Raw genomic sequence first — 14,169 nt, forward strand, 5'->3', positions numbered from 1 at the left:
CCAGGTCCTCTGCAAGATCAGCAACTGCCATCAACTGAGCTATCTCATCAAACCAACACATGTGTATTGTTCTCTGCCTCTATAGATTTTAGGTATTATATTTGAGTGCCAGGAGATTCTATAAAAAGGATGAGATAAAGTCTGGTCCTAATACTTTTGGTTCTGTCAGGGTATTCATTTTCGGTATTGAGATGCCCCTTTAAAGACAAAGTTTATTCTTTAGACAGAAGTAGGATATCCATTTCTTAGGCAGTAAGTGTGATCTTTACAGCTAAATTTTAATTTGGATGAATAGGATTTGGATATTTGAAAGTTTTTTGAGAAATTGTGATATTGGAATTGTTTCCATATTCACTAGAAGTTGGTAAGACATACATTGAAAGATAAATAAGTAAGGAGATAAGCCGACTAGTCTAGCAGAAGAAATTCAGAGGAATAGAAAGCATAATTAACAGTGTACATAACTGCACATAGTACCTCAAATCAGCAGTACAGAAACTACACATGATCTCTGAATAATGACAGTAAGTAAGCCGACTATGCTGGCGAGGAATCAAGATACACAATTTAATGAATAATTTTAAACTTGTGAGTTGACTTATATTAAGAACTTTCTCTGTCCCGCCTACCAATCCCAAAGTCGCTTATAAAATGATCACTCAGAGGCTTAATATTTATTATAATTGTTTGGCATGTGGCTCAGGCTTATTACTGCCTGGCTCTTACATCTAAATTATCCCATTTCTATTAATCTGTGTATCACCACGTGGTCCATGGCTTACCGGTAATGCTCTGGCATCTTGCTCCTCCGGCAGAGGCTGTCTCTCCACTCGATCTTCTTTCTCCCCGTATCTCTGTTTGAATTTCCTGCCTAGCTATAGTCTGTCCTGCCATAGGCCAAAGCAGCTTTATTCATCAACCAACAAAAGCAACACACATCCGCAGTGTACAGAAGGTCAGCCCACATCACTTTAGTCTAAAAATGAATTAATGGATTTTCTGAAGCCGAACCATCCCTGATAAAGAGATGGCTCAGAGGTTAAGAGCACTGGCTGCTCTTCCAGAGGTCCTGAGTTCAATCCCCAGGACAATAAGGAAATCTAGCTCGATTTGACTTAGTTACCCATTGTTGGTTCAAACTGCTAGAGCAGATCCTGAACAATTTATTTTATTTGAGTACAGCACAATTGGGGGTTGGGTATGTTTCCTGGTGTAACATCCTCTCCTGTGCTCAAGGACGCACAATCACATCAAAATTCTACTAAGAGTACATGTCATGCACGTCTCCCATGAAGATGGGTTCTAGAGACAGGCTGCATCTTAAGGGCCTAGGAGAGGATCTGGAGTGGTCTCAGTCATTAGGTAACATAGAGGTCATTTGGGCTATTAGACACCTCCTGCCCTGGTTGTGGGAGCTTGGTATGGTCCAGCCCTACAGGATAATACCGCATCCATTCCTAGCCTTCTGGGTGGAAAAACAGGTTATCGATGGGAGATGTTATTCTGTATATATTTCTCTTATTGGTTGATGAATAAAACACTGCATGGCTAGTGGCCAGGCAGGAAGGATAGGCGGGGCTACCAGACAAAGAGAATTCTGGGAGGTGTAGGCAGAGAGGAGTCACTGTGTGATCCAGGCAAGTGAGGGTTCGAGTCAGGGGTTCTCCGGTAAGATAAGACCATGTAGAAATACACAGATTAGTAGTTACAGGCTAATAATTAAGACAGAGCTAGCCAGTAAGAAGCCCAAGCCATGGGCAAACAGTTTCATAATTAATATAGCGTCTGTGTGTTCCTTTGAGGCAAGGCGGCAGCGGAACCGGGCGGGAAACTTCCTCAACAGGTTATATACATCTTGTTCTTTTTGTTTTGCTTTGCTTTTCGCTTGTTTTTAATACATACAGACCTGGGGCAGTTTCCCCTCACCGACACCCCTCCTAACCCACCATCCATCCCCACCACACACACAGGTTCATTTTTCCTTTGTTTTCCTTCAGAAAAGAGCAGACCCGGGACGGATAGCCACATAGCAAGATGCAGTGAGATTAGATGCAAACCCTCATATCGAGGCTGGGCAAGGCAACTCGGTAGGAGGAAGAGGGCTCAAGAGCAGATGAAAGAGTCAGACACACCTCCAGTCTGACTGTCAGGAGTCCTGCAAAAACACTAAGTTAATGACCGTTGCATATACACAGAGCACAGACTCATGCACGTTTGGTGATTGCCAAATCAGTCTCTGTGAGCCCCTACGCTGTGAGGCCTACTTAGCTGATTCTACGTGCTGTTCCGGTGCGCCCACCACACCCACATGTCAGATCATAACCCTCTCCAACTCCACTTCCGAGGGACTGGAATGCCTTCTTCCACAGACACCAGCTACATATGTGGTACACAGATAAATGCAGGCAATACACTAAATACCCATACACTGAAACAAATATATTTTAATTAAAATTTAATAGCACTGGATTTGCTTAGTTAATGCTTTAAAATCTTTGTATTATTAAAAGCAGTATATGTTTATGCATAATAAACTTGAAAGTATAATCCAAATCTAATTCGCGCAAGATGCATTAAATGGGTTGAATATTTTTTTTTTTACATTTCTTGGAATAGCATTTGCATTATTTAGGCCTCATGTGTCCCCTGGAAATGCTGATAAAACCTACCTGTAAAATGTCTTTGCATTGGAAGTAATGAAGACAAAAGATGACCTTTTAGATGTTAATGTCATTCGTGGTCATTTCTGCATTCAACTCTTCTATTTCTTTTTGGGAAAGCCAGCTTTTATTTTCGGGTATGTTTACTGTATTCACAAATACTTTAAAATAGTTTTATTATTATTTTAACCTCCATTGTGTCTATATTAATTCTGCGCTTGTTCGATTACACAGTTTTCCCCACTTGCAAATTACGGAAACATATCCATCATAGAATTACTAGAGAGCCCTTACATTGGTCAACTTTCTTGTTCTATGGTAAGACATCATAACTAGAGCAACTTAAGAAAGAGTTTATTTCATCTTACAGTTCCAGAGGAAGAGGCGGTCATTATGGAGGCAGGGATGATAGCAAGCTGGAGACATGAAGGTTGGGGGCAGGGAGCCCAGAGCTCGCACCTTTACCAGGAGCACAAGGCAGAGTGAAGCTGAAGCTAGGGTGCTCCACCTCCGCCTCCCCGAACAGGACCACCAACTGGGAACTAAGCGTTCAGGGAACTAAGAATGTCAGGGGGACATTCTTCATTCAGTTCACCACAACCCCTTAACATTTTAACACCGTGCTGGCGTTTCACTATGTCATTGATTTCCTTGTTTTATTTGCTTCAATAACGTGGGCTTGTGTTATTTTTCCCCTTACGTCCATATTCCTATAAGTTTTAGAATTGAAGGAGCGTCTCCTTAGCTTTTGCAGCTCATCAGAAAGCAAATCCTCCTCCTCCGCAGAAGCAGGGCCCTGCAGAAGCTACCTGCAATCTGGTGACAAATGGCTGATGAATGTGGAAAGGACATCATATCTCCAACCTCTGTGGAAACACAGATCTCACATGACTGCCTGTCTGAGAAAACTCACAGCAGTCCCGAAAAGAGGGAAGGCGACACGGCCAGCCCGAGGAACACTAGGGCCCAGGGAGACAACTGCCTTTGACATAAGTCTTCAAACGAACTCAACCTACAGCCAAATAAAACCTTGTGTAGAAAACCCCAAACCCCTGGCACTGGTAAACTTCACTACAGCTCAAGGCTTGATAAATCCTGGAAATTATGTCCTAGGTTCTCTCGGCTTGGTTTCTAAAACTCTAAAGCATAACCGCATTGCCGTTTGAGAATGAAATCATTAGATCTGTGACTCCTAACCACCAGGAAAGCTTGTGCAGACTGTGTCCCAGCCCAATTGCTTCTCCCCTTCCAGGAAATCGCATGGTGATGATGAGAAAGGCATCCGCGAACTTCCGCCAGTGTAGTGAGTGCCTGGGAAGAGTGAGTAGGGGGAGTTCTAGCCTGCAAAATACATTGATGATGGCTGTGTACTGTGACAGCACTTATGAGGTTTGTGTAGCATTTGAGAATTTGTAAACAAGATCCTATCAAAATCTAAAAACAGTAGACGCAAATAATAATTTTTTTCCCTTAGTGCTTAGAGTCAGGGCGTAAGAGTTAAGTGTACGGCCTGAGAGGATAGCTCAGAGGCTAAACGTATCGCTGTGCAAACAGAAGGGCGTAAGTTCAGATCCCTAGCAAACACATGAAAAGCCAGGAGCTGCTTACAATCCCAGTGTTGGAGACACAGAGGCAAGGAGAGCCCTGGAGTCTGCTGGCCAGCCAGGCTAGCCTAGCTGGAAAACTTCAACTTCATTGAGATTCCTGTCTCAAAAAACTAAGTGAGCAATTAAGAAAGATACCCAGGGTCAACCTCAGGCTTCCACATGCGCACATAGGCACATATACACACGTGAACAACAGAAGGAACACATGTAACATACATGTAGGCAAAATATTGGCAAATTTTGGGATAAGAACCAGGAATTCTAGAAGCCACCATTTTGTTCCCAAATGTGTCTCCATCAAGGGATTCATGGTCTGCCCTCACTCCCACCGGGTAAAAGGGGGAGATGCTTCCACACACTGTCATCCAATCCTACACATGGCCTTTAAATACTAATTGTGCAAGGACTGAAGCCATTACAGAGGAAATCACGGTAATGCAGAGTAGAATGCTTTCCATCTGCATTTTCGTGATGATGCAAAGTGTGAAAACAGAGCTTTAGGTAGAAGACAAGCAATGGGCCTCAGATAGAACCTGGCCTGTAGACTCCCACTCTGGCTCCTATTTTGGCGTCTCCTTGACTTGGTAAACCAACATTTAAGTGCTCCACGGCTCACATTTGGGATGTGGGATGCTTTGTTTTCTGTGACTATCATGTCCATTGCCAGAGTGATCCCGTGCAATTTAATGAGAAGAACTGGCCACCAAACTTATACCCCTCTCGCGGGATGTAGGGTGTTTTGTATGTACAACCGACAACAGATTGACATACTTGCTGTCTGGCTGTGCTCTCAAACTTAGTATGTCCTGGCTGAGACTCCTGCTCATGCTTCCAGCCCTTTGATCATGCTCAGCTTCCTATCCACACTTCTGTCTTTTTGGGTGCTTTGGTAAAAATTTACTAAGTGAGAAATTAATTAATGAATTAAAAAGTCACTCTGTCCCTTCTTCCCCCACCCCACCCCGTACTCAACCCATCAGGAATTCTGATTGCTCTGAATTTAAAATATGTTCTAATCCAACAGTTTTCCACCATTTCTACTGCCAATCTGATCGGAGTCATTTTCCTAACCAGATAGCTGTAACAGAGTCTCCCACCATCCCAGAATTCTCCAGTCCCTCACAGGCTACTCTGCTCTCAGCACAGCATCCAGAAGGAAACTTGAATATTACCCCAGCCTTCAACCTTCAAACAAAACAAAAGCCAAGTCCCCAGTCACTCACAAGGTACTTCCTGCTGGCCACTCACCACGCTCTTGTCCTCACCTCAGTCCACACCATGACACTGTTTGATCACAGGGTCACATGCGTGCCAGGCCTGTTCCCCACTACAGGGCCCTTATTCTGCGGTACGTATGGCTCCCACATACCCACGGGGTTCACTTATCTGCCTCCTTCAAGCTCCACACCACAGCCTCTTTAAGATTGCGTTTCTCGCATTCCCTTTCCTCTTTTACGTTTCAAATACAGTATATAGTTACCTTAACTTAATTATTGTCCATTTGTTTTTCCTAGAGTGTAAGTTTTATACAGACAAGAATGCTTGTCTGTTCTGCTCTCTGATCTATATCTCAGCTCTTGGTATATACTATCCTCCAATAAACATTTGCTAGTCTGGTGAATAGGAGATTGAGTAAATTAATTACAACCAAATGACTTTTAAGTACTATGTTTCTGGTACACACACGATCATACAAAATAATGACCAAGCCATCAAGAGCATTGAGCTCCCAAATTTAGAGTACTTTTTTTTTTTAAACTGTCTCACTCACATAGCAGGGTTTCTAAAAATGCTTAGTAGAGGATTCTTGGAGCAATTTTCTGGGACCCCTGCATATGTGTGGGAGCTAGAAGATTCATTCAGATATCCTAGTGTTCATCTCGATGCTATAGCTACCAGCACATGAAGACATCTTTGACCTGCCCAGAGCCTGATGCTTTGCTGTGTGGTATGAACTTCTGCCTGGACAAACATGTACAGATAGGAATTGCTACAGTGACAGAGAAGTAAGACACACTCTAGGGAAAGTGATGCCGAAGGGAAGGACCATGCTCTGGGCAGGTGGGCAGCTCATAATAGGAAGTCATTTCTCTCTGGACAACTGCAGAGCTGTGCCTTTGCCAAGCTCCACCCTGGCCTCCAACCTCGGGAAGGGACCTTGTGGCGATAATTAATCACAGGATGCTTTTGCTCTTGCCCTCCCATTGGAATGGGCTAGTATACTCTTCTTTTTTTTTTTTTCCCCTATCACCTCACTCTCCAGGGACATAAATCAAGCTAAGGTTAGAGCTCCAAGCAGACACAATTCACCAGCAACTCCTGGGCAATTCCCCGTCTGCATTTGCTCTGTCTCTCCACTCCTCCTTTCTCCATTCCCATCAGCTTCCCTGTCTCTTGTCTGTCTCTTTTTACCTTTCCCTCTCTCTCCTCCACCTACCCGTGGCAACCATTGCTTTCCAGTTCACCCAGGGTCTTGCCAACCTCTAGAGACCAGGACCTACCTGAGTCATCTCTTGAACATTCATTCCCAAGCCATCCCTCTCTGAACCCAGGTAAGAAGAATCCTGGTGATGGGAATCCACGGGCAGATAAAGATAAAGAAGCTCTGAGAGCAGAGTGTAGGGATAAGGAAATAAAGTCCTTCTGACTGGGTGTGCACTAAAGAGATAAGCCTGGAGAGGCAAGCATTCATTTCGCTGACTTCATGCTCTCTCTGCTGGACCTGGTGTCTCTCCTCTCAGTACATTACTCAGCACACATGTTCCATTTGCTCTTACCTACGGAGCTCGTAAGTTCATGGGACACTGAAGTACAGTCTGTGGCAATTCTTCAGGACTCTGGAGCTTGCTTCTATTTATATTTAGTTGTTTGCCTAAATGCTGCCCTTTTATCTCTGTTTTCCCATCAACAAGTAGGGAATTGTGTGTGAACTCCATGATTAGAGTTGTCCAAAACATGTGGTTCCAATAAGGTAATTTGTAAAGTGCAAAAAGGAGACTATTCTTCAATTTTTAGAGGTAGAATAGAATGCATCCAAGATGACCAGCTCTGAGATCATTTCTCAGGTTTGTGGAGGTCAAAACTTAATACCAAGACAGGGAAGACTCCCTTTATCTCTCCTATCTAGGAATGAAATCCTCAGCTCCCTCTAGACCACATCAACCAGACACTATCCCATTGCAGAGAATGTAGGCCCATGTCCAAGTCTGGCCTCCAACAGACTGAGTACCCTGCATTGATCTCATTTAATCTTATCATTAGCTGCCTTCTGGAAAATGTAGGGGTCTAATTTGGACAGAGAGAAAGTACGTAACTGAACAGCAGGAAAGGAGAGCTTGATGCCATTCATACTCACAAAACATCCTGGTGGTGCCAGGAAGCCTGGGCTCTCAGAGACTGTGAAACACTTTCCCCAGAAAGATGGCTCATCCCAGAAGGTAAATACTTTTTTTTTTTTTTTTTCTTCCTACAAGGGCTGATCTTTTGTGTTCATTTGTTTGTTTGTTTTCAACTCGGTAAATTATGAAAATGCCCTGGTAATAAAAAATAGCATTGGCATCTCCCTCCATGCATCTAATGTTAGGTTTCCCTTAGTTCTGACTCTGTAACAGAAAACCATCTTTTAGAGAGAGCGCCTTTCAGTTTTTACAAGGTAGCCAGCCCTCTTACTGTCTTGTAGATCAGAATGTAGTTTCTAAATTAGAAGTATTTTCAAGCCTGTTAAAATTCATCTTCCTAGAAAACAGTGATTGATTTAAAAATAAATTTGGGGAAACAAGCCAGTTTTACAGAGCAAATATTTTTTGAGTAAAGTAAGTGATCTCTGGACCTAGGATACTTTTCAACATTTAACACACAGTGATCATTCATTTCCTGTAATAGAGTTGACCTTCACAGCGTCGGGCAGTCTCTGCACCAGTCGGTTTTTATGTGGAACATTAAAGTGCTTGTTTTTTTGAAGCTTCTTATCTATCTGCCTCTGGAGGAAGCCTGTGTTAGCAACATTCATTAAAATGGCTCCTGTTTCATTCAGGGAGAGAATCTCTTTCAACACATCAAAGGCAGAGAGCCAGCTCTACAATCAGTAGGACTCCTAGATTTTCATGGTTGGAAGTTCCTATCCAGTTGAAAATAGGAGAGAGCAGGATACTTGGGAAACATCCTCTTCCGAACATCCTAATCCCACGCAATTGATTTCTGGGGAAAGAAGGACAAAGCGTGGCAACTATCCAGAGTGCTCTAAACAGACAACCCCATTACAGTTGCAGCCAGTCTCCCTGAATTGTCAAAATGCATGAAGTCTGGGAAACATTAGTCAAAGGCCAAAGCTCCTGGTAGCATGTTGATCTAGAGCTGGACACAGGTCAGCCATGTAGCTACCATTTTAAGAAGAGCTCCTGGGTAGCCATAGAAACTGTCCAGATCATCTCATCTGTATAAAATACAGGATCCTTAATTACTTCAGGAAATGCAACAATGGGAAAGTAAGAATGCCTGTGTAGCGAAAATTGTCTCTATTAATTCACTTAAATGCTTTCAGGGAATGAACATGGCACCGAGAAACTAACAAGAGTTCCTTTACTCAGGCTCACAAGAGCCTTTGACAAGATACCATGTCATACTCAGCCATGAAGGATTAGCAAGCTACTTTACCTTGTAAAAGAGACAGACCCACTGGATAGAAACACCACATAAGCAAATAACACATCTCCCAGGAATCAAAGCTGAGATGTAACTAGCTGCGGACACAATGTAATCACTAAATCCAGAGGTGATTCAGCAGCTCCCAAGTAAATAAGCCGCCAGACTGTTGGAAAGACGCCACTGAAAAACACATTTGTGAGAGCAAAGAATACCAACAAAGTAAGTTTTAATTCAAGGGACTTTGTTCCACAAACAATGTTTAACTGGAATATATAATAACACAAGCATATGAAATTAATTTGTGTCAAGGGACCTGTCATGAACCAAAAAGAAGGTCTACTTGACCAGGAAAAGGAGCCAGTGCAGCCACTATGCAGGCGGGGCCAAAGACTGATACATTACTGTAGAAGCAAAAGTTACATCTCATTATGACGAGTTACTTTCTCCGTGGCTTTTCCTTATACTACTCCTGATCTTTGTAACAACACTAGGTACCCAATGTCCTCGCCTCCATTTTCCTGCAGAGAGATGATGCATCAGGGAAAGCAGCAAGAGCCTCGCCCAAAATTAGCATAGCCGACAATGTGGCTGAGCTGAGGTCTGAACGATCGCAGAAAGGTGACTATGAAAAAAAGAGAAGAGATAGTGAGATAGGTAGAAGAAAGTGAGAAGAAAGAGGAAGAGAAAGGGAGGGAAGGAGAGAGCATAGAAATGGGAGGCAGTTAGATATTATAGATACATGAACAATAAGACGTAGATGATATGGGCGATGGATAGACAGACAGATGATAAAGATCCACAGATATGGACAAGCAGACTTTTCTACATTATATTTATATTTGCCCCACCTTGCACAGAGTGCTCACTGGAACCTCGTGGAAGATAGCGGGCCAAGAGTTTGAAGTGGACCAGTCAAGGGCTGAGATTTCCAAGACAGAAGGAGGAACGCTAAAAGGATAATCAGCCTAAGCCGTCTAAGTAATAAAGCATAAACGTAAGGATACCCCCAGTGTTCCTGTGTACCTACTCTGTGTCAAGTCCATTCTAAATTCCTCTCTGCGTTCTCTATGGAATCCTCATCAAATTGTTCTTTAGTCTTCGCTGTTCCACAGTAATAACAGAGCTAGTTCACGCGCCCCCTCCTATCCAATTCAAGCACCCAGAAAACAACAAAGCAATTTTAAACAGTGAGTGCTATTTGTCTTTCAGTAAGAATTAAGGGGGAAAAGGAAACATCACCTTCTCAGTATATGTAATTCCCTTGAAAAAATACTAAACAAATTATTTCATTATCATTTACAAAAAGCCGTAAACCAGAGACCCAGTGCAGTCAGGATATCCAGATTTATTTGTAACTTTCTTAGTTGACTTATTTTAGGGCAATGACTTCTTCTGTGGCCTTTCTTATTGATGCTGTTGTAAGCTAGGAAGTTAAACCAGCGAGCTGGAAATCAATTCTTGTAAATATGTATGTATGTATGTATGCATGCATGCATGCATGCATGTGTACTTTGTCAAGAGTAGTTAAGAGCTGGCGCCAGTCCAATTCTGCCCACAGACATTAGGTGAGGCTCCAGGCTGGGTAGCCAGCTCTCTGAGTCTTACTCAATGTGGGGTTTTACTAAAGCATGACCTCTACCACTTGACCTTTAATCTCCAGCTTACCATATAAGGACCTCCCAGGAGCTGAGGGAGTCTGAGTTGTCAGTCTCCATATCGCCCCTTCTACCCATTCTACAACCATGTTTAGAAGTGCTTCGATTGGCTATTGAAATGACCAAAAAGAAACATCGTTGTGATAGATAATTTTTATTACTCTGCACAGCAAAAACTAAATCCAAGGTCTGAATTTCTAGTCCAGAAAACCTTCCAAACACATCCAGATGTCCTGGGCCACCAGCCAGCCGTGACTCTGTGGGTGCTTAGTGGGGTCTCCCACAATTAGAAGCAAGACCAAGAATATGCCAGAACAATAACAAGAGCGGTGATGAATGTCAAAACTGGAGAGAAGTTACTTTTAGATTTGCTATCTTAAATTATCTGCAGGAAGTCATGGAAAGGGGGTAGCGTGTGTCTAAATGGGGAAGGCTACATAGCGTTGTGATGTGCATTATATATGTAAATTGTGTCCTTTGGGTTCACTGAGAAGGGAACCCGTCACATTTCAGATCCACAAGCACGCTTGTCTCAATGTCTCCTACAAGGTCCCCTTGTCTGGGATGGGCTGTGTCTTCCAACTTCGTGACATCAAGAATAGAAACACCAGATCCTTGAAAATAGCCAGAAAATTACCTATCTCTAGCAGAGGTTGTTACTGTTTATCATGTGATATAAAAGTGCCTAGATGGATGTTTTGACAGCCGAATTTGGAGATATTATGCTACCTCTGTTTTGCTACTTATTTTTCTACTTTGCTTTGCTATGTACTTAATTAAGCCATTCAAAGCTGAAAGTATAGCCGTCATGGACCATTCTATAGACCACACAGAACAAGTAAATAAGACTACAGGTTATCAGGGGCTAAATGTTTTGGGTACAAATTTGGTTTTAGTATTAGCCAGTTAATCATAAGGCATTCCGCGGGTTTCCTCATCTTTGAAGTACACTGGGTTGTTGCTAGATTAAATGGGTTATGCTTAAAGTCCTTATGACCCGTTTTCAAGAACTCTCTAAGTGTTCATTATTTTGGTTGGTGTTATCAATCCCCTAGAAGAATGAAACCTCCTGCCCTCATTTCCCTGGGAGTGGAAGGTGGTCCAGGTAGCTTTGCTTCCTTCCTACAGCTTCTTCTGCTAGACGAAGCAGGATTTGAATGACTGAACTTTGCCTACCTCTGATTCTCAGTGCTGGGGTTGAAGCAGTGTGTCACCCTGCCCAGCCGATCTTTGCATTTCCTTAGCCTAGTAGACCTAGCTTACGTTCCTGGAGTTTGTAACAATTCCCCTCAAAGAGTTAAGCAAAGCAGAAACAACTCCCTTGGTCCTGTTCAATTAGTTGACCCATCTGGCTTTTTTTATGCAGACTGATTTGAAAACATGATTATTCTTGAACAACTCTATCCAGGGCCACCATCTAGTCCTTCTTGTCATCTGCTGGTTTACATCATGAAAGTGGAGGAAATTAAAACAGACTGTGTTTGCCTTATCTCCCAGAACCCACCCCACTGGCTTCTCTAAAGAGATGAAAAGGCAAAGTAAGGAAACCATCTAAGGCAGCTGAAGTTCTGTCTCTGTCCTGGGCACTCCAGAAGTTCTGTCTGCCTGAAACCTCAAGACGCCGATTCTGTCTCTGTGAGCGAGCGTCACTGCTAATGCTACCACACCTGGCCGAGAACGGGCACAAGACTCAGGTTGGCTAAATCTGTCCTATAGATGGGAAATGGGCCCCAGAGGAGGGGAGGGGTTAAACCCCACGGGAAATGAGTCTACCTCCCTCAAACTGACTCCTGCCCCATGACAGAGGGGAGATTTGGGGAGGAGCTAGGAGGAGAGGAAGGAGGGAGGGAGGGAAACTATGATCTGGCTGGAAGTGAATGAATAAATTAATTGTTTTTTTTTTTTAAGAAGTTGCATGAAATGTCCTAAGAGACCCTCATACACGCTGGGTCACTCTGTGTCTCTGTGTTGTGTACCTCAGAAGACAGAGTTAGCTAACGATAGAGAAATAAAGAGGAGAGGAGCATTTCCTGCCTTGGAGGCCCTTGAAGTCTAGAACTTATGACCACATAAAACACACGAAATGACCAGCGTGGGGGCAATGCTTGGCTCTGTGGGTGGAGGTCAGGAGGGATGTACACTAAGACCACAGTCTGAAACCAGAGACTCCGGTGCAAAAGGCAGGGGAAGCCGCACTATTTGGCAAGAGTCTGGAGATGTGGTAGGGAAGAGTTACCGGCATGCAACCACCACCCCCAGCTCTGCTCTGACTCCCACGGAGCCCTTTCCCAGCCTTCAGAAAGGACACACCCCAGACTCACCCTGCCTCTGCCTCCCTCCCACAGGTGCTGCCTGACCCCAGTGCATGGACAGCCCCAGTAACAGCACAATACCCTGCGGCTTTCTCCTCCAAGGCTTCTTTGAGTTCCCGCAACTGAGGCCCTTTCTCTTCCTGGTGCTGCTGGCGGTACACCTGGCCACTCTGAGCGGGAACCTGCTCATCCTGGTGGCTGTGGTCTCAGTGCCCAGCAGGCCGCCCATGCTGCTCTTCCTTTGCCAGCTGTCAGCCATCGAACTCTGCTACACGCTGGTGGTGGTGCCCCGCTCTCTAGCCGACCTGAGCATGCCTGGCCATGGCCGGGGCAGTCCCATTTCCTTCCTGGGCTGTGCAGTCCAGATGCAAATGTTTGTGGCACTGGGCGGGGCCGAGTGCTTCTTGTTGGCAGCCATGGCCTATGACCGCTATGTGGCCATCTGCCACCCACTGCGCTATGCATCTATAGTGACCCCGGGCCTGTGTGCACGACTGGCCCTGGCTTGCTGCCTCGGGGGACTAGCCGTGTCAGTGGGGCTGACGGTGGCAGTCTTCCACCTGCCTTTCTGTGGGTCCCGCCTGCTGGTGCATTTCTTCTGCGACATCACTGCCCTACTGCATCTGGCCTGCACACGAAGCTACGTAGATGAGCTGCCCTTGCTAGGAGCCTGCCTGGTGCTGCTTTTGCTGCCCTCGATGCTCATTCTGACCTCCTATGGGGCCATCGCCTCTGCCCTGCGCCGCTTGCACGGCGGCGGAGGCAGGCGCAAGGCTGCATCCACCTGTGCCTCGCACCTGGCTGTCACCTTCCTGCACTATGGCTGTGCCACCTTCATGTACGTGCGGCCCAAGTCCAGTTACTCCCCACGACTAGATCGGACACTAGCCCTGGTTTACACCAACGTCACCCCGCTTCTATATCCCCTCATCTACAGCCTGAGAAACCGGGAGATCACTTCTGCCATTCACAGGGTCCTGGGGCTCCGTGGATCAGCGTCTGTGTGAGCCCTTACAACAGGCCAAGACTGAGTGGGAAGCCCCGGGTCGCTAAAGCATCCCCTAGCGTTTCTCGTTTGCATCTGGAAGGGCACCACCTGGGAACTCAGGGGTGAGATTCGAGAGAGAGAACTTGCAAACTGCACAAGAAGAGATGCACAGTAGTCATGTCCTTCATTCCTCCCAGGAGGAACGACAGGAAGTGGAGTAAGCAGGGTCTGGCTTTGGATTTAGTGCTTTCCTTTGACCCCTGCTACATTAGCCCCAAAATTCCCAGGCCTGTGCAAACCGCT

The 14,169-nt window shown here is 44.8% G+C and overlaps 1 protein-coding gene across 1 annotated transcript; it reads left to right on the forward strand.

Moving 5' to 3' along the window:
* The first annotated feature begins 12,931 nt into the window (after positions 1–12,931).
* LOC127214334 (olfactory receptor 10AC1) lies at positions 12,932–13,885 on the forward strand. The gene has a single exon (XM_051174737.1). It carries the CDS (start codon positions 12,932–12,934, stop codon positions 13,883–13,885), a length of 954 nt encoding a protein of 317 aa, XP_051030694.1.
* Positions 13,886–14,169: the final 284 nt, after the last annotated feature.

Source organism: Phodopus roborovskii, unplaced genomic scaffold (genome assembly GCF_943737965.1).
Source record: "Phodopus roborovskii unplaced genomic scaffold, PHOROB, whole genome shotgun sequence".
Lineage (NCBI taxonomy): Eukaryota > Metazoa > Chordata > Mammalia > Rodentia > Cricetidae > Phodopus > Phodopus roborovskii.

Excerpts from the sequence above, each read along its gene's own strand:
- LOC127214334 (XM_051174737.1), top strand. The coding sequence starts at position 12,932 with ATGGACAGCCCCAGTAACAGCACAATACCCTGCGGCTTTCTCCTCCAA.